The 19,655-nt window shown below is 48.1% G+C and overlaps 1 protein-coding gene across 1 annotated transcript in view; it reads left to right on the top strand.

Moving 5' to 3' along the window:
- Nucleotides 1-19,655, top strand: part of CORO7 (coronin 7) — a 1,792,839-nt gene that overhangs the window by 167,346 nt on the left and 1,605,838 nt on the right. Inside the window, exon 2 of the mRNA XM_069646849.1 lies at nt 9,747-9,843. Coding sequence (XP_069502950.1) covers nt 9,747-9,843 — 97 coding nt within the window. The remainder of the gene's footprint in view (nt 1-9,746; nt 9,844-19,655) is intronic.

The raw sequence follows: 19,655 nt of genomic DNA, 5'->3' as shown, positions 1-19,655 counted from the left end.
TATTACCACATACAAAAAACTCTTTCCTCAATGGAGTAAAATGGTAATTGAAAATGGAGATCATGCAGGCCTCTGTCTGTCTCTGTTGACATCCATTACTGTAAGAAGGCTGCAATGCATTTGTTTTTCAAGAATTTCTTCGTTGTTGGTTTTGATGAATAGGCTTGACCAGCAGTCGTCGTGGCTTTTTCCCATCCCAACATGTGCTCTGCCTTGAATTTTTTCAAGTTTTCTGCCAGCCGTGCTAGGTATCAGGTTGCACTTCACTAACCTGTTTGGTGATAGATGTAAGGTTTGTGGGAGCAGCCCGCCAGGTATGCAGTTGCCTGAATTGAAACAGGACTCTGTGTACCTTGCGGGCAAACACCCTTGGGAAAACCCTCTGGTGAATAAAACCCGATCTGATGGTTGGGAGTTGCAGCTTCTTGGTAGTAGTGTAGATGCCTAAATAAGGCAGTCCTGGAGTCTTTAGTGGAGAAAAGTATTCTTTGAATTTAACGTAGCAGTAGTCAATCAGGGGACAGTTGGTAATAAAAGGGAATTTTGTAGCTGATAGCAAGGTAAGAAGCTGAGTAGAAGAGGGGACAGGTAAGGAAAGAAGGAAGGAGACACAAAAATGTGAGATAAAGGAGGAAGGCACAAGAAAAGGAAGGAGTAGAAATATATGGAGAAGATGGCATAGCAGAACCGCAGCGTTAGCGGGGAAGCTCAATATGAATGAGCCACGCGCAGCTGCTGAACAGAGCTGCTGAATACAAGAAACAGCAGCAAGCGGCTGAGCGTGAGCTAGAAGAAACTGTCGCACCGAAGCTGAAGCTAAATAAAGAATAAGAATAAGGCAGAAATCGTGCAGAGAGAAAAGCAAGGAGCGCCATAGAGTAGCACAACAAAAGGCTGGCAAGAATTGGAAGGAGCTTAACGCACAAAGGAGAAGTATCGACGCAGTAACCCACCTGTTATCTGGCATTATGTAGAAGTGATTCGACGATCCCGGGAGTGGGTATGTAAAGGGCTCTCAGAACTCGTAATGGCATTCAACAGATGGCATCTTGAAGTAAAAGTGGTGTATGTTGGATGCTTCTTCTTCCATCTGTTCCATAAAGAGCGGGCGGTGAGTTTCCTAACACTAGGTGTGGTGTGGTTGTTTTTGTAAGACTGTGACGCAAGTTGTCTCATGAAAATTTGTGATGGATGTCACAAAGCGGAGTGTGGTCAATATTAGAATGACACCAAAGTTCAAGTTTGAAAATAACGCATTTTTTAGGGATTATTACACACGAGCCAATTAAAGAAAATGCAACTCCACAATAGGGCCTGTGTGTCTTGAAGTTCAGTAAAGTACTCTGTGTCCATTATGAAGGCTCTGTATTCATCAAAAGTATCTAGGTTTCTTTCTAGCAACCCCTTCCCTTGATTTATTCTCCATTCTCAATCGCTCAGTCTTTAGGATTTGAGTGTCCCCACCCATTCCTATCGGTTCCCCTGTCTCTACATGCGGGTGGCACTCCTTGAATGCACTCTTATAAAACACCTCCTTTTAGTTCTCGGGTGCCCTGTGTGCTCCTGCACATTGGGCCTGAAAAGAGCTAGTGGTTGGGCTGGGTGGATTGGAAATTAGCCCTAGAGCTTCAACCCTGAGATTGGCCTTCTGAGCCTTTATACTGCTTAGACTAGGTTGCTTTCTCTGCCTTCCTGTCTTGGGGTCCTGGATTTGGTCTCTATACCTCGTCCTTGTCTACCACTGCGATGAGTTGCAGCAATGTTGTACCCAAGGGGTCTTGCCCTAACACCACACTCTCCTTTCTCCATCTCTTCCTAGATGTAATGTCATGGGTTCCATGTTTTAAAATCGCGGCAAAAATGGCTGTGAATACAAAATATCACAGCAAAAATGCTGTGGTTTTGCCGCCACAATCATGTAAAGGATGCAGGGGTGTCCCATTATACCATTTAAGGGGAGCGGGGGACACTCCACTTAAATGGTATAATGGGGTACAGCTTTACCTGGTCAAACCACAGCATTTTTGCCGTGATTTCTTTTAGCAGTGACATTTTTGCTGCAGTTTTATTACCTGATACCATGTCATGTGCCTGAGGTGGTTGACAATAGGAGCTTGCAAAAACTCCTATTTATTACAGCACAGTGTGTAAGGGTTCCATTAGCATGAGGTGAAGGAGGACCAGGAGATCATGTAAGTTGTGCAACTTCAGGGCTGAGGACATGGCCTGCTCTCGGCGCTGAAGGTGTTTTTTCTCCAATGGCATTAGAAGTCCACAGTTGTGGCCTGGTATTGCCGTTGATGGTTTGCAGTCGCTGCATGGTGCGTGGTGGCCACACGTGTCTGTTGTGCGTCTCTGTCGATGTTTGGTACTTTTGTTGGTATTGACAGAGGAAGAAGTGTAGTAACTAGTAAGTGAGGCTCGCATGCGTGTCTGGAATGTTGAGGTGCGCGTGAGGTGTCGGAGGGACGGTTGGTCGAGTGGAAGACAGTTGAGGACCTTGTTGCCTGCCGGGTGAGATCCAGCATTTCTCCATTCATGCATGTCCCAACTTGATTGTAAAGGAGACAGTAAAAAACTCTTGAATCTTACCCCGTGCCTTCTTCAATTACTGAGTAGGCATCTTGCCACAGTACACCTTTAATTCCACTCTTTGCTTTTCTTTCTCCTCCACTGTAATTGCTTCATTAATGCACGCTGCGGCGTAGCTCAAATGATTGCTGACTCCTTCATTCTAAGCTCTTGGTAGAACCAAAGACTGGCCAGTAATTCAAGGAAATACTTCTTGGCATCCTCATACCTGCCCTATCACACATCTTTCCGGGGTTTGTAGATGAAGGCAAAACACCACTCACTCTTCAGTTCCTTCTACCGTTGCACCAGTCTGTATCCAAATATAATCCAGTGCTATAATGTTGCACCAGGAACCGGGTCACTGATCGAGCTAATGCTCATGGCACTATTAACTGTTCCTTAAAATTGTGGCAGGGCTTATTTAACTGCCATGGATTTTAGTGAATTGAGAAGTAGCGGTCATTTTACATTAATGTCATGATGTAACTGTTTTTAACTACTGCCAACACTCTAGTAACCAGGCTTTATATCCAAGTCAATAGTTGAGAATGTTAGAAACATTAAAAATAATATATTTTATTTGGGAGATTCATGGTTACTTCTGCTTCGTGTTGGAACAGTGCCTCTTAATAATCCTGCCAATGCAAAAGTACTAATACAACTTTGAATGAATAAACTTAACAGAACTTTTTAAATGGGAGCCTCCAGCATACTGTAGAACTCGTAAAACAGCAAAAAGTCAGATATGAATATGATAGATATTAAAAGTTTACAATGTGTGCGGCATTGAAATCACACCACGGGCATTTTGCCAAAGCTCGTGTGTGTCTCTCAGCCGGGTTGGTAGGTGCCTAAGAAGGGAGCTGGTGTTGGTTGTTGGGGTGCCCCAGGCTGTTGCTGCTGGCTGGGGCCAATTCTATTAAGTGGTCTGGGAAGTACATCAAGGGATCTTTTGGAAGAGCTCTTGTGTGTTTCCAGTCATTGCCATGTTTTAAATTGCTAATACGGCATTGAAATCCCATCATGGGCATAGTTGCAGAGGTCATGTGTGTTTCTCAGCCGGGTTGAACGAGACCTGAATGGGGAAAAATTAAGGTTGCAAAGTCCCTGAGAATAGTGGTGCATATTGTCAAGGCAGGCGGGCGAGGAGGCTTACCTGCGTGCTCTTACTGGCATCCTGGCCGGTGCTCCGCTGCTCTACTGACTCACGCTGGGTGCCGCCATTATAAGCGGTTCATCTAGGCGTAAATTCTCATTGTTATGAGCTATGTGTTAAAATAGCCTGTAGGATGTATGCTAATCAGGCTGGGAAGGTTAGCCCAGGACCGCAAGGATGAAAACTTAAACTATATGATGGCTCAAGTGGGCCATGGAAAGAGTGACTAGATAGGTGGCAGTCAGGTCAAGAAATTCTTTGCTACCAAGACATCGGTAAACAAACCACCAGAAAAAACACCAAAACCAAGCCTACTTACCACCAGAGATGTTGAAGACATCCATCTCCTTAGCACGCTTGCAGAAAACAACAAAAGCAAGCAAAAGCAAGCAAGCAAGAATGTCTACAAGAACTGGGCATTCAGAATGTAGCAATGGCAATTCCTGAACTTAAAATCAAATCGAAATTTACGCCGCAACTTTTCACGGAAAACTATTTAGACACTTTTCACCAAGCGGTAATCAATGACCTACATAGATTGGAAGACCAACGAACCCATGGAACAGAGACCAAGGGCAATCTAACTAAAGAAGAACAGACCATACTTAAAAACTTGCGAGAGGAAACAGACATCATAATCAAGGAAGCCGATAAGGGTGGAAACATAGTAATAATGAACAAAGCGGATGACCTCAAAATGGCCCTCAACCACCTGGAAACACCCGGCAACTACTTTAAATTGGGCAGCAATCCACAGGCAAAGATTCTTAAAGAACATCAGGAACTGCTAACCAATTATAAAACAGCAGGGCTCATAACAGATGAAGAATACAACGACCTCAGGACAGATCACCCAATTATGCCAACCATTTATTTCCTACCAAAAGTCCACAAAGCCTTTAACATCATTCCAGAGGGCAGACCAATCCTAAGTGGTATTGGAGGGATAACGGAAACATTGGCAAGGTACATTAACAATGTTATACAACCACTGGTCATTAAAATACCAAGCTACTTGAGAGATACAATGCACACTTTGGAGATACTTGCCAACATCAAATGGGAACCTCACTTCCTAATGGCCACTCTTGACGTTAAGGCCCTATATACATCAATTGACCATGAACTTGCCATAACTAGCATGGGGTTCCTTCTCAAACATGAGTCAGCTTCGCACTTAGATCAAGTGGAAATGACTAAAGCCTTCCTCAAATTCTCTCTCACAAACAATATATTCATATTTAATGGTGAATACTTTAAGCAAACCAAGGGATCGCAATGGGAGCCAACTATGCTCCAGTTCTAGCAAACTGCTTTATGCACTCCTATGAACTTAAACACGCAATGAAGGAAGATAAGTACACTAGGCTCATTGTCAATTGGGCAAGATTCATAGATGACATTATCTTAATATGGAAAGGAACTAAAGATGAGCTTAATGAATACATGGGCTACCTCAACACCAATGACTTTGGTATCGAATTAACCAGCCACACCAGCAAGGTTCAAATTGATTTCCTGGATCTCACGATTGAGATAGAAGAGAACAAAATCACAACCAGAACATACCATAAACCAACGGAAGTGAATTCCACCCTGCATGCACAAAGTTGCCACAGAAAAAGTGTTATACGCAACATTCCCAAAGGGGAATACATTCGGGCAAGAAGGAACTGCAATACAGATAAAGCCTTCACAGAATAATGCAACCTACTAGATTGAAGATTCAGAAGTCGAGGTTACTCCCATGAAAACCTGGCAGAAGCAAAGAAACAAGCCTGTCAACTAGAAAGATCAACCCTACTCTCACCCAAACCTAGATGACAATCCCATGATCAGATTCGTAACACGATATAACAAAAACAGTTATGCACTCCAAAAAATGTTGACCAAGCACTGGGAACTACTCCGCATGGATGAACACATCAAGCCGCACCTAGAAACATATCCCAGTATGTCATACAGCAGAGCACCAACTCTGAGGACCTTACTAAGCCCCTCATTTCTTTCAGACAAACACATTACAGCACAGGATTGGCTCAGTAAACTCACACCAATTGGTTTCACGAAATGCGGGACATGCTCAATGTGCAAGTATGCAACCCAGACCAAACGTGCCAAATTTTCAGGCTGCCCAATCTTCAACATCACTGAGCACATCAACTGTAAAAGTAAATTTGTGATATATGCAATAATCTGTGTTTGCAATAAAATATACATAGGCAGCACCATCCGAGAAACACGCTTCAGGATTAGAGAACATATGAATAGTATATATTCACAAGATCCCAAACTCCCATTGGCAAACCACTGGCAGAAGAATCACCAAATGGACAACAATAGTGACGTTAGGTTCATCAGACTCAAGACGGTCCGGCTGGGCCCAAGAGGAGGGGACAGAATCCAAAAACTGAGACAAGAGGAAGCACGTTTGCTTTGTCACTTCAGATGTGTTAAAAATGGCCTGAATAAAGATCATGATCTGAATCTCTTTCCGTAACTCTTTCTATTCTATTCCAATTTTTATTCCCACTTGGGACCATTGACTGTATTCTTCGCCGGGCAACGCTTGCCCAACACATGACCACGCCACACACACCATTTATAGGTTAACCCACCAGTCAGAGTTAGACACATAGCAATTAGTATTTCGCCACCTGACTGCCACCTATCTAGTAACTCTTTCCATGGCCCACTTGAGCCATCATATAGTTTAAGTTTACATCCTTGATGTCCTGGGCTAACCTTCCCAGCCTGATTAGCATGCATCCTACAGGCTATTTTAACACATAGCTTCACCACCCATGCTTCTCCCCAACACGATCCCCTTCCCCCCTATTTTGCTCCTTGCGGCTCACAGGGCTACTGCCAACAGGCATCCGCAATATACATAATTGAGCTGAATTTTGTGGTGTCTTGTGCCGATCCACGACGCATGCGCAGTCACAGCCCACGACGCGCATGCGCTGGGATCGGCAACGGGACACTACAGGATTGCGCATGCGCGATCATCCACTTAACGAGAATTTACGCCTAGATGAACCGCTTATAATGGCGGCACCCAGCGCGAGTCAGTAGAGCAGCGGAGCACCGCCCAGGACGCCAGTAAGAGCACGCAGGTAAGCCTCCCCGCCCGCCTGCCTTGACAATATGCACCACTATTCTCAGGGACTTTGCGACCTTCATTTTTCCCCATTCAGGTATCGTTCGACCCGGCTGAGAAACACACATGAGCTCTGCAACTATGCCCATGATGTGATTTCAATGGCGTATTAGCAATTTAAAACATGGCAATGACTGGAAACACACAAGAGCTCTTCCAAAAGATCCCTTCATGTACTTCCCAGACCACTTAATAGAATTGGCCCCAGCCAGCAGCAACAGCCTGGGCACCCCAACAACCAACACCAGCTCCCTTCTTAGGCACCTACCAACCCGGCTGAGAGTCACACACAAGCGTTGGCAAAATGCCCGTGGTGTGATTTCAATGGCGCATTGAAAACAGCAAACACTTAACCGGCTGGAAACACACATGAGCTCTTTATAAAGAAAGAGTCCCTGATGTATTTTCCACACCGTTAATGTGTAATGGCCCCAGCCAACAGCACCTACCCGGGACAGCCATTACACATGATATCTTCACGACTAAGGAGAACCACATGGGGTATTCCCACCAAGTGCCCGGCAATGCCCACCAATGCAAGCTAAACCTTTCACTTTTCACCATCTCCATTACTTCTCCCTCCAGGGCCCAACAGGAGCCAAGAATGCCCTAAGGACATTCACAACAGAACCCCACCGAGGGCAGACAGCCAATAATTCTTGGTAAGAGGCATTTACCTCATCCCACACTACTAAAAGTACTTGGAACCAACTCCTTGCTTACTTTTCTTTTCTCTTCCTCCCCTTTTTCCTTTTTGTCTTCCAATTGAAAATTATGATTCTTAAAATCAACACATCAATGTGTTTTGATGTCATGCTTTTTCCTGTCACTATTATTGCACATCACTCTAACACCACAATTGAATGTACTACAACATGTCACACAATTGTCACGAACCACATATCACTTGGCACTCTTGAATATTGCTCAGCCTTGAGAAAGACCTTATGGGTCGAAACACGTGTCGGCTGACCAAACTTGTACACCAAGTCCTAAATAGTGTTTCTTAAAACACAAATATACCTATGGAATGAACCACTCAAGAAAAATACCAATAATAAACGGATTATTTCGTACTAACCAGAGTGTTACAAATATTTATTTCGGATTTTCCAAACAAGATAGCCGGGAGCAAAAAGACTTTTTTCCTTGTTATAACAGAGGCCCACGCTGTTTGCTCATGGCTGGGAACAACAGCTGTGGGTGTCTGTAACACAGAAACGAGACAAGGGAAGGGGCAGAGGTTGCCTGCCGGAAACCAACAGACAAGCTCTGTACAAAGGGGTCTACAAACAATACAAGAGAAGACAATAACAGACAAATCCAGGAAAAAAGGAAGTCGATGAGCAAACTAGCAGAAGGAAATGAAGGGAATGCAGTATAAATGAATTGGACAGGGATAAAGAACAGAGGGTTGAAAACAAGGAAGAAAGCAAGGGAGCAGCAGTCAGGAAACAGGGGGACTGCAATAACTGAAAGTAATAAATGCAGATCAACTGTTGTGGATTGCAGATAACTGTAGGGTACAAGGTAGAGAGCTCAGAGGAGCAGGACAGCAAAGAGCAAGCCCAAAGGAGCAGGGCTGTAAGGAATGGAGCCCAGAGGGAAAGGGCTTAGGGCAGCAGAGTGAAGCAGACTGCACGGCAAGGAGCCCAGAAGGGCCGGCAGCACGGAGTGAGCCCAGAGGAGCAGGGCCGCTGACTGTAGAAGGCTGCAGAGGACTGTAGAGGGCTGCTAGGCTGGAAGCCCAGCGGACAAAGGCTGTAGGTAGAAAGCAGCGCAGCGTGATTGGCTGCAAGGCAGGAAGCCCCGAGGACAAGGGCTGTTGACAGCGGAGTGAAGCAGGCTGCGCGGCAAGGAGCCAGAAGAGCCGGGCAGAGAGGAGTGAGCCCAGAGAAGCAGGGCCGATGACTGTAGAAGGCTGCAGAGGACTGAAGTAGGCTGCAAGGCTGGAAGCCCAGCGGATGAAGGCTGTAGGTAGAAGGCAGCGGAGCGTGATCGGCTGCAAGGCAGGAGCCTGGAAGACAAGAGCAGAAGGTAGCAGCGGAGCGTGATCGGCTGCAAGGCAGGAGCCTGGAAGATAAGGGCGGAAGGTAGCAGCAGAGCGTGATCGGCTGCAAGGCAGGAGCCCAGCAGGGCACTGGAATCAAAAGCAGGAGTGATGAGGAACAGCATACAAAGATTCGTAGCAAAAAGGTGCTGGAAGGACTCTTAATGCAAGAGACTGAGCCCCTGCAGACAGCAGCTTTTATACCGCCCTCCCCAGCACAGAGGCAGGCTAATTGGCCGCACATGGATCAGCGCACCTGAATACAATCTGCCTCCTCCCTCTCTGTTCCTGAGCTGGTGGAAGCAGAGCTGATCCCTAGGGCTTCTGGGGATTGTAGTTCCGATGATGACGAATAGGAATGACCAGGAATAGATAGTTATAGCCAAGTGCATTGTGGTAAGTGTAGTTTGTTGGGTAAAAAAAGCACCGAAGTCTCGCAAATGGGAAATAAGGTCCAAAAAGTGAATAGAGGTTGATCCAAGAGTTTTCTGTAGATAAATGAATAACAATTAGTCCATATTGATCGCCAATGTATGCGCCCATGGCGCAGGCATGACAGTCTGTTCCAAGATGGTGTTGGCGCCAGGTTTTTCTCCATTGGTGGACTCTTTGGCTTAAGATGGCATTGATGTAAAGAAGCATTAGTCATACCTCTGTTAAATGAAAGTTGGAGAGACGAGCTACAAGGGTGGTCCTCCCACCCCCTCAACACCTCATAACACACTGCTGCCAAAACCTTATGTGCGATTGTATAGCAAGTGATGACTATCTAAGTGGGTTTATTTTTGTTTTTTCTGTTGCAGGCCTGGATTGGAGATGTAACGGCTGGTTCAGCACCCTCCTGTGGGAACCACATCAAGTCCAGTCGCTGTCTGGTGGCCTTTAACACTGAATCTGCAGGTGAGGATGTATGTGAGGTGAGGCAGGAGTAGATTTGATAGGATGATAAATACACAACTAGAATGGATTGGTGCAAATCTGGAGGTGCATAGAAGAGGGGTATGGGGCTAGTGTTCTATTCGGAAAGGGTGATATAGTCAGTATCAGGTGACTATAGATGAAGATGACTAGACCTGTAGTGGAGAGGCTAAAGGATTAGAAGTAAGGGTAATGTTGATAAGGGGTATTAAGTTGAGGCCAGTTTGCAGATCTGTCCCTGGCAGGGTTCAAGATTGCTGGTAGCCATTTAGCTCATGCTTCTAGCTTAGGACGGCCTGGTTAGCTTGAAATCATCAGTTAGCAGGAGCTACTTTTGGCTGCCCAGGGCAACTGATGCCGCGCTACCCAGGCTCTTTAAGGCTACAAGTAGTAGCTAAATAGCTCCCAGTTCCTTTAATTTCAAACCCTGCTTGCTGCGATCACCCGGCTACACGGTGTTGCTGTTCTTGCTATTGTGCCTGGCGTTGTAGTTTCGTTCCTCTTTTTCTCTTGTTTACTCTCTGTAGGCTGGACCTAGCATGAGATTGAGGGAATGCTGGTTGGCAGTCAGGTTGAGGGTTCTCTGTTGCTACTGTGGGACGCTCAATTTGATGATGCTTGTTGATATGATATATTTTAATTGTATCACACTCATACGCAAGTGTTTCAGAGCACAAACGAAGCAAGGGAGGGGAACAAGGGAGGACAAAACAGCGATTTTACTAGGCCCAGTGAAATTGAGAATGCACAAGTGCAGGGGAGAGGGAAGGGGGAAAGTGCAAGGGAGAGAGGAGGAGTTGAAAGTGCTGAGCAAGGGATAAGACAACAACTCGTGCCGCCAGCAGGGTGGCAAGTGCAAGGTTAAAGCACAGACAGGGGGTGTCTGATAAGTGCAGGTAAAGGGGACTGTATGATTACAGATACAGACCCAAGTGCAAGGGTTTCCAGAGGCTGTGCAGGTGTGTGACTGGGTGGGCAGGGACTTGGGCCCGAAAAACAGAGGGTAACCAGGTGCCCGGTGCTGAAGCAGACAGATCAGCAGGGGAGAGGAGGAGCGAAGGCAGAATCAAAGAGGAAGGTCTTGAGGTGCTTCCGGAACTGGAGCTGGTTCGCCTCCAATTTCAGAGAAGCAGGGAGGCTGTTCCAGAGGGTGGCCCTGGCCGAGCAAAGAGATCTTACCCCCCCAACTCCTTGCTTGAAGAAGCGTCAGAGCCTGAGGGAGTTGAAGGTGGAGGAGCGAAGAGCCCGGGTAGGAATGTATTTACAGAGGGAGAACTGAAGCTATTTTGGACCCAGGCCCCAGAAAGCTTTGTGGACAATGCAAAGGGTCTTGAATTTAATCCTTGCAGCCACTGGGAGCCAATTAAGAGATTTCAGGGCTGGAGAGATCAGTTCCCAGGGCTTCAGGCAAAGGACCAGTCATGTTCTCTCTAGAGAGGAGCACCTGCTACCTTTTGTAAAATAAAGGACCGGTCTTGCAGTCCTGTTCTGGATGAGTTGCAGAGGGCGGAGAGCAGAAGAAGGCGGATTTAGAGGCTTTTGCAGTAGTCCAGACTAGAGAGAACCAGAGCTATAGAGACAGTGAGCTTCTGGGCGAAGGAGAGGAAAGGAAGAATACCTCCAAGGAGGTGCAGTTGGTAGTTTGACTTCTTAGAGATGTCAGAGATGTGAGGACAAAAGGAGAGTGTGGAGTCAAAGATGACCCCAAGGTTCTTAGGCTCACAGTGGGAGCAGGAAGAGGGCCAAGAGAGGCTGGCCAGAGAGTGACAGGAAAGGCGGGTGCGGGTGTGCCGATGAGGGGAATCTCTGTCTTGCTAGCATTAAGGCAGAGATCATTGGCAGCACACCATTCCTCGTTAGAAGACAGACGGTAAGAAATGAGAGAAGGAGAAGAGGTGGCAGAGGGATTCCTGAAAATGAGCTGAGTGTCATCCTCATAACACTGAAAGTTGGAGCAGAAAGCGGCAATGCAGTGTGCAAGGGGTGCCAGGTATTGGTTGAAAAGCCAGGGAGAGAGGTTAGACCCCTGGGGAACACCACAGGTAGAGAGTCAGATAGAGGAAAGGAAGGATCCAAGTGGGACCTGGGAGGGTCGATCAGTTATCACGGAGACGGTTGAGCAGGATGGCATGGTTGACCGTGTCAAAGGCAGAAAAGAGATTGAGTAGGATGAGGATAGAAGGGATGTTGGAAGGTTGAGAGCAGCTCATCACAGATGTTCAGGAGAGCAGTTTCCGTGCTTCTGGCAGCTCTGAAGTCGGACTGATGGTCATGGAGACAACCAACAGAATCGGTGTGAAGAAAATCTGGGATATGGCCAGCTTTTCCAGGAGATTGCCCAGGAAAGGAGTGATGGAGATAGGGCGATAGTTAGCCAAGCAAGAGGGGTCGGCTGTAGGTTTCTTGAGAAGAGGGTGCACAAGAGCGTGCTTCAGAGAGGGGGTGGAAGGCTCTAGAGGCGAAGGAGAGGTTGCAGAAGTCGGCCAGAACAGGCGTAAGGGTGTCAATGTGGTCCTTGATGGTTTTGAACGAACGGGAAAAAACCTGTTTTGATGAGACTTTCATAGATCAGACTTGCCTGGAAATCTCGTCAGGTGAGAAGAGATGAAAGGAAGAGAAAGAGGGAGGGGGCGGCTGCAGGAGGGCTAGAGGTAGCGGATAGAGAAGGGGGAAGTGGAGGAGAGGATGAGAGGGTGGACAGGATGTCCTTGGTTTTTGAGGTGAAGTGAGAGGCAAGGGCCGTGCAAAGGGCCTGGGGGGCGACGGGAGAGGTAGAGGTTGCAGCAGGGTTGGCCAGCTCCTTGCAGATTTTAAAGAGTTGTTCGATGCCGCAGAGACGCAGGCTTGGATGTGGGCTCTCTTATTAGTTTTGACAAGGAGCCGGTATTGTCTTTGAAGCAGGCGGCAGGCCAGTTTGTCAGAGGATGTACAAGAAGCCAGCCATTTCCTTTCATCCGCCCTACACTTGTGTTTAAGGGTAGCTAGGTCGGACTCGTACCAAGAGTTGCACTTGGCTTTGGGTTTAAAGCGGACCCTCATGACAGGGGCCAGAACATCGAGAGTATCAGAGATGGAAGAGTAGAGCATGGGAAGGGCTACATCAGGATGTGGTTTAGCCAGAGGATGGGGGGCGGAGGGGAGAGAAAGTGGCGGCGAAAGCCTCAACTGACACACGCTTCATGGGTTGGATGACCGAGAAGGTAGGTGACAGTGTTGGAGTTGGCTTGGCCTGAGCGGTAGAGAGGGAGAGATGGGAGGGAAGGAGGGAGTGATCACACCAGGAGAGAGGAGTGGTCAGAGGGATGGAGAGGGGGAGGTCAGTGGAGATCAAAACATCCAGCGTGTGCCCTGCAGAGTGAGTCGGGTCAGAGGGGAAAATAGAGAGAGAGAGAATCGCAGAGGTCACGAAACAGTCCAGAGGAGGAACAGGGAACATCCAGATGGATGTTGAGATCCCCAAGAAGGAGGAATTGAGTGGTTGAGGCCAGGAGGGTGGCAGAGAGGTCTGCCCACTCAGAGGAAGGAGGTTATCTAACCAGGTGGCCGATTGATAGCCACAGTAAGAGAGTGGCCAGGAGAGAGAGAGAGAGAGCCTGCAAATAAGGCATTGGAAAGAGGAGAAGGTCTGCATAGGAATGACCAAGGCAGGTATGCACTCTGGGAAGATCAGAGCTACACAACCTCCGTACCGGCTGGATATGGGTGTGGAGAGGATCTTGTAGCCGTCGGGGAGGTGGCCATGAACCAGGTCTCAGTGAGACCGAGGACATAGAGGTCAAGTTCTTCCAGGAGGCAGCAGATGTCAGAGGAGTGTTTGATGGCTGAGCAAGAGTGGAGAGTGGCAATGTGGAGAAGGTTGTCATCCTTGAATGACTTCCGGGGAGAGGTACAGATCAGAGATACGCCCTGCGGAGGTGTTGGTTTCTTGTGTTGCTGTTGAATCTCTAGGAAAGATAAACAAAAGACTGACGAGCATCTTGTTGAAGAGGTAAAGCCTGGGAAAAAGGTGAACTGCATAGAAGCATACTGACACAGGAAGGGTTTGGGATCAGGAATGTGGGCCCTCTGAACTGCCACCAGTCCTCTTAGGGGTAGGACTGACTGTGGATGTCTTCCTGTTGCACTTCCCACCACCTGCTGAGAGGGGTTCCCTCCCCCCCTTGACAAGCCAGATTTGTTATATTTTCAGCTGAAGGGCTTCCTGCTCTCAGGGTGGAGCCCTAGAACACTGGCCACCAATGTCAGTGTTATGGTGCTACAAGGTAGGCTTCCACCGATCTTCATCAATTGTGTTTACAATCAACCATTGCATTTATGCTTGAACTTGGTGTGATATTAAAACATTATGTTCACTAATGGGTGGATAATCTACTAGTCCACCCTCCTGTAGTTTTCCATAACTTTGTCACATTAAAGACGATAAATGCATCATTTTTTCTTTTTGACCTCTGTTCCAGTGACCTAATCTAATTGGAGGAGAACACTGGTGTAACGAAGGACTCTGTCCATTGGTGACATTCTCTTGTAGCCCTACTCTAGGCAACCCTCAAGGTGACTTCTTCACATAACAGACTTAAATGAGACTGGCATATGCCCATATGTGCTTTCTGGCTTAAGACTGCACCCTGATTTAAGGTTGAGTCCTGGTGGAGATGGTGCCTAGCACTGATCCCATTAATCCTCACCATTGCTGCATCCTTTCAAACCTCCAATGTTTCTTATATTATTCTTCCTAATACCAATTACATACCAGCACCTGTCCTGTACACTTTGGGAGAACATGCGTTTGCTGATGTAAATTTGCATCACATACCTGTAACGCTCACCTGGTATCCACAGGGGCGCCACCCGATCTGGTTGGACTGCCTTCTGACCTGGATCCACCTCCCCCGGGTTCTTCTTCTGCCGAGGATCTAGACTGGAATACAGGAGTTCTGATTTAGCCCACAATCTCTTCCTCTCTGGGCCCATCTCCCTTGTGAACCCAATGACCCCCTTAGAACTTTCCTCACCTTGGATTTCGATATGATGCGCTCTCCGTCCTGCATTTCTGTGCAGGGGTGTGTCGTGGATGGGGCGCTTCGCAGCCAAGTTTGCTTCACTGTCGCGGGCCCATGAGTCCAGACCAGCTGCAACTCAATTGTTCAGGTAAGTCTATTGTTCTTGATAATTTGTCCGTAATTGTAATTGCCCCTGTTAATGTCTTCCTTCTCTCTCTTAGGTGCGGAAGGGATGATGAAGACGCCGAGTTGGCTGAGGGAGGCTGTGCTCGAGATGGTAAGTGAACGCGTGTGGCGCTATGTGCGCTTTTGCTGTGTGCTAACCTGTGTTATTCTTCTCTTGCAGGCCGCCATGATGTTCCGGATGGTAAGCTGCCGAGAGGATGCGGAGCGATGAGTACATGTTGTCCGAATCACCGTCGAGTAAGTATGAGTGCTAACCAGCCTTGCCTTTCTCTTGCAGGTTGATGGAAGGCCGGAACGGGAATAAACCAACGGTGAGTTCCGCTCAGGTAAGCGTGCTCCCGAATGATGTTTGAATGAAAGATGCAAACGCCTTCTAATGCAGTCTTTCTATTTCCTCCCCCAGGTTGTGGCTTCAAGGAGAGACGAGCTTCCGACCAGATGCTGGATGTTCGGGACACTGGAGCGATCGACAGGAGCTGGATTAATTAGCAGGTAAGGATGGCTAATGATGATCTTCTCCTTCTTCTTTTGCAGGTGCAGGCCTGGAATGCAGAGGACTGGCCACAGTGAACGGCATGCTGTGAGTGCAGAGCAACGCAAAGCGTGTTCTGCAGCTTGGGCGTGGCTTAAATAGTCTGCAGGTATCCGACCGCATGGTTCAGTTCTGGAACTGAACAATGTGGGGGCGTCCATGTTGTGCCATTTCCATTGAGAGCTCCATCTCCCCCTTCTGCCATATGAGCCTGGCACCAAAGGCGCCAGGACTGACTCCAAGAGAGTCTTAGGGGGCATGAGTGAGCCCTTGGGGCCATGCAGGGACACTGTGATGCGGCCCAGAGGCCCTGAGTACCAGGGCCAGGGGCTATGGCCATGACAGCACCTGATAGAAAAGCTGGTCTAATGGGTCACCTAATTGACTGCCAACTGGGTCATCTTCAACTGGTCAACAGGTTAGAGCGTTCCACTGGTAAAGTGGGCCGATATGTCCATCTCATTGAGCAGTTTATAACTGATGTAAAGGAGGCAAGCTAACATCGGGGTGAGGGGGGGGCAGAGTGGGATGGTGGGAGGCAGGAGAATATTGTGGTTGGGGAAGAGGGGAAGGGATAGAAAAAAGGAATAGTGGGGAGAGGTAAGATGGGTATAGGACATGCAGAAATGTGCATTTGGGCCACCCCTGCAAGAGAACAGGTTGTGGAGGCGGCAGGAGTGGGAGGGGGTAGTGGATTACAGGGGTCGGGAGGAGAAATAAAGGGTGAGGGAAAGGAATTGTAAAGTGAAAGAGCAGGGGATTGGGTGGGAGCCCAGAAAGCGGGAGATGTGGTAACAGAGGCCTGAGAAGGAGCGAACAGTGAGATTAGGAGGTGGGGGATAGAGGGTGAGGTGTATGGCATTCTCTGTTAGCCGAGCATTTGTGTAGGTCAACCACTATCTAACTGTTCGTTGGAAGTAAAATGGGTCAACCACTGTGATGGGTGGGGCTGATCAGTTGCGGTCAAGCCAAAGACTCAATTACCAAAAAGTTTTGAGAATTAGACATAGAACCAATAGCTGGTCCATTCTAAAGGCACAGGTTCCTACTGCTTTTGTGGCTTTGACTACTCCGACATCATCTTGAATTATACCACCATCATCAGCTTTTTTGCGGTTTAGAACCATAAAAGCAGCAACATATATTACATTAGTAATTTCAGTATGTACAACTAGATAACACATACATAGTTAAAAAAAACAAGCAATTTCAGTATGTACAACTAGATAATACATACATAGTTAAAAAAACAATCAACTTTGCAAGAACTAAACAAAAAAAGAATTCTTCAAATCTAATTACTGTGTGAAAAATATCATGTACCCCTTCTTTGTAGGATTGGTGTTGGCACACTGAAGTATGTTCACCAACACAGCTCACATTTGGGATCCATGTTCCAACTTTAAAATGTGATTATCTACATAATATTAACGTACACCAATGAGATGACAGTTAAATACTCTAAATCATTTAAGTATGCAACACTAGGCAGTGTTAAAATATAAAATATACAACCAAACATCATGATAATAAAAACCAACATTGTCCTCCCGACATTTGCGGTCATACCAATACACAGGTTTGCGGTTAGCCCTTGCTTGAGGGCATCTTTCCTTGGTGACAAACAGGGAAAGTCTTTCTACAAATAGTCTGTAAAAATAGACAGTTGATAAGGAGAATATGACTCTGCATAAGCCCCCATACGCCTACGTCCCACCCCCTTTCCTCCATACTTATAGGACATCTCTCCGTCCTGTGGGATGGGACTAGAGCACTTTGTAAAAAACATCAAAAATGTTTCCAAAAATGTGTCCTTCCTCTCTTTCTTGCACAGGGCCCGCCACGCGGCTGTAACCCCGCCCACCTTGGCTCCGCCCCGCACATCGCCCATCAGTCCTTTTCTCTGCTCGTTCGGGACTGGACGCACTTGCATCCGCGGAAGATTTTCTTCCCTTTTTTCCTCTCTGGCTCTCGCTAGCGATCGTGTACTAGTCTGTCTGTCGTTCAAACTAGACTATCCAGATTGTTCATCGTGTCACCGACGCTTCGTGAGGGCGGATCCCCATCCTCTTTGTTTAGAGTGTTTGGGTCCGGATAACCGTTGGGACTCCTGTTTTCACTGCGACTCCCTTTCGGTCGGGGCACTTCAACGTCAGTTGGAGCAGTGGGAGGTGTTCCGTCAAACTCCTCCTTTGCATTTTCAGGCGTTCATCGATGAAAAGAAGAAACGCCCGGTAAGTTCTTTACTTTTCAGAGCACTCCGGCTAGGGGATACCTTTCCGGGTTCCTCCCGGGCCCGGGAGGGGCGTTGATCGCTCTGTCACCGGGGATTGCCCTCAGTTGCCCATTGGGCCTAATAATTGTACCAGAGTTTTTGCGGAGGGTCTCCGTAAGGAGCCTGTGGATACCGGAGCACGCTCCGAGGCCCCTCCTGTGGGGGCTGCTTGTAGGCCCACTTCTACTGAGTCGTGGGGTACTGGAGCTCACTCTGATGCCTCTGTATCGGCTTCCCTCAAAAATAAGACCGGAGTGCACCCCGAGGCCTTGGTTGGGCTTGGTGTTACCAAGCAGATGTTCGAGGCCCGTGATAATAAGGCTGTTACCGGACCTGGGTCCGAGGTCCCTCGTACAGAGGCTAAAGTTACCAACATTTCTGAGAGGCTCGGCAAGACCTTATCGGTGAAGGTTGTTTCTCACCGTTCCCGCTCTTGCAGCGATACCAGATGTGTTTAGGGGGCAAAGAAGGAAAATTCCTCTTTTACCGGCAGTGCCGAGGCCCTTCCTGGGAAGGCTAATTTGGCTGTTGGTATGTCGCTGAAACATTCCAGGCCTCATAGTACTGGCTCAGCCGAGGTTCCTTATGTTAAGGCTAAAGTTAAGACCCCTGATCCATCGACGGGGACCCCTGCCTCACTTCCTCAGGTGCCGCAGTTTCCCTCAGATGAGGACAAAATGACGCCCGTTCCCTCCACGACAGCGGCAGCCATTTTGAGTGCTACCCCTACAACTACGCCATCGGCCTCAGGTGTAGGGCTTGGTTCTGCGGGTGAACATAGAGTCCCTTGTGCGCATCCTTTTTGGCCAGTTAATGACTGGAAAGCTTGGATGCCCCTTTCGCACAATGTTTTGTTACCTGCGGGGGCGGCACCTCTGATTTATGTGGATACGTCGTTGGAGGGGCCGGTGTGGCACCCTTCCCCGTTACGTCTCTGGAATTATTCTCCTCATGAGAGGTCACCTCTGGTTCCAAAACAGTCCCCGGAGGACGCCTTTTTCAGCAAATTTCAGACGCTCATGCGTACCGACACCATGAGGGAATATTTCACCCGTTTCTTCGGTGGTTCCGCCGGCGCCCCCCTTGCCTACGGTGCCTTCCCCGTCTCTCCCACTTTTGCCCCCATTGTCCCCCGTGGACAAGGCAGCGCCCGACACGGCTCAGCAGGATCCTGACCTATCGGATGACGCGCAGGGCGATCAGGACAATGAGGATCTGCCCCACTGTATTAGAGCTTTTCATGACCGGGTACTGGACATGATGTGCTTCTTGAATGTTCCAGTGCCCGAGGCACCCGCTCCGCAGGAGGGTGTGCTTTCTGGGGCGTTCACCCTGTCTCCTTTGGAGCGTACCGGCCTGTTCTTGCAGAATGACGTTCTGGCCAAGGTCCGCAGGATCTGGGAAAAGCCACACTCTGGATTTTTTGTCAATAAAGAAATTGACGCGCGATAAAGGCTGCATTCTTCGGAAGAGGTGGCCCTGTCATCTTGCCCGTCCACTTCCTCTACGGTAGTGGCTTCGGCCACATTACAGTCCAGGCCTGCAGCATCCTCTTCTACGACGGCTACTCAGGTTCTGGGAAAGGAGGACAAGCTCATTGACTCACTTGGGAGGAAGATTTTCGCCAACTCGGCCTTGCAGCTTCGGCAGGCCAATGCCGAGCTGGTGCTAGCGGGGGCTAATATGCAGATGTGGAAAGGTCTGTCGGAATTTGAGGAGTTCATCCCAGTCGAGAAGCTGGAAGACTTTAAAGCGGGGTTAGCCAACGCCAGGGTCCTGGCTCAGTATCTCCTGGAGGCTG

This window comes from Ambystoma mexicanum, chromosome 2q (assembly GCF_040938575.1).
Source record: "Ambystoma mexicanum isolate Mex_15411 chromosome 2q, UKY_AmexF1_1, whole genome shotgun sequence".
Taxonomy (NCBI): Eukaryota; Metazoa; Chordata; class Amphibia; order Caudata; family Ambystomatidae; genus Ambystoma; species Ambystoma mexicanum.
The sequence above is the reverse complement of the archived record's forward strand: the minus strand, read 5'-3'. Positions and strand labels throughout refer to the sequence as shown.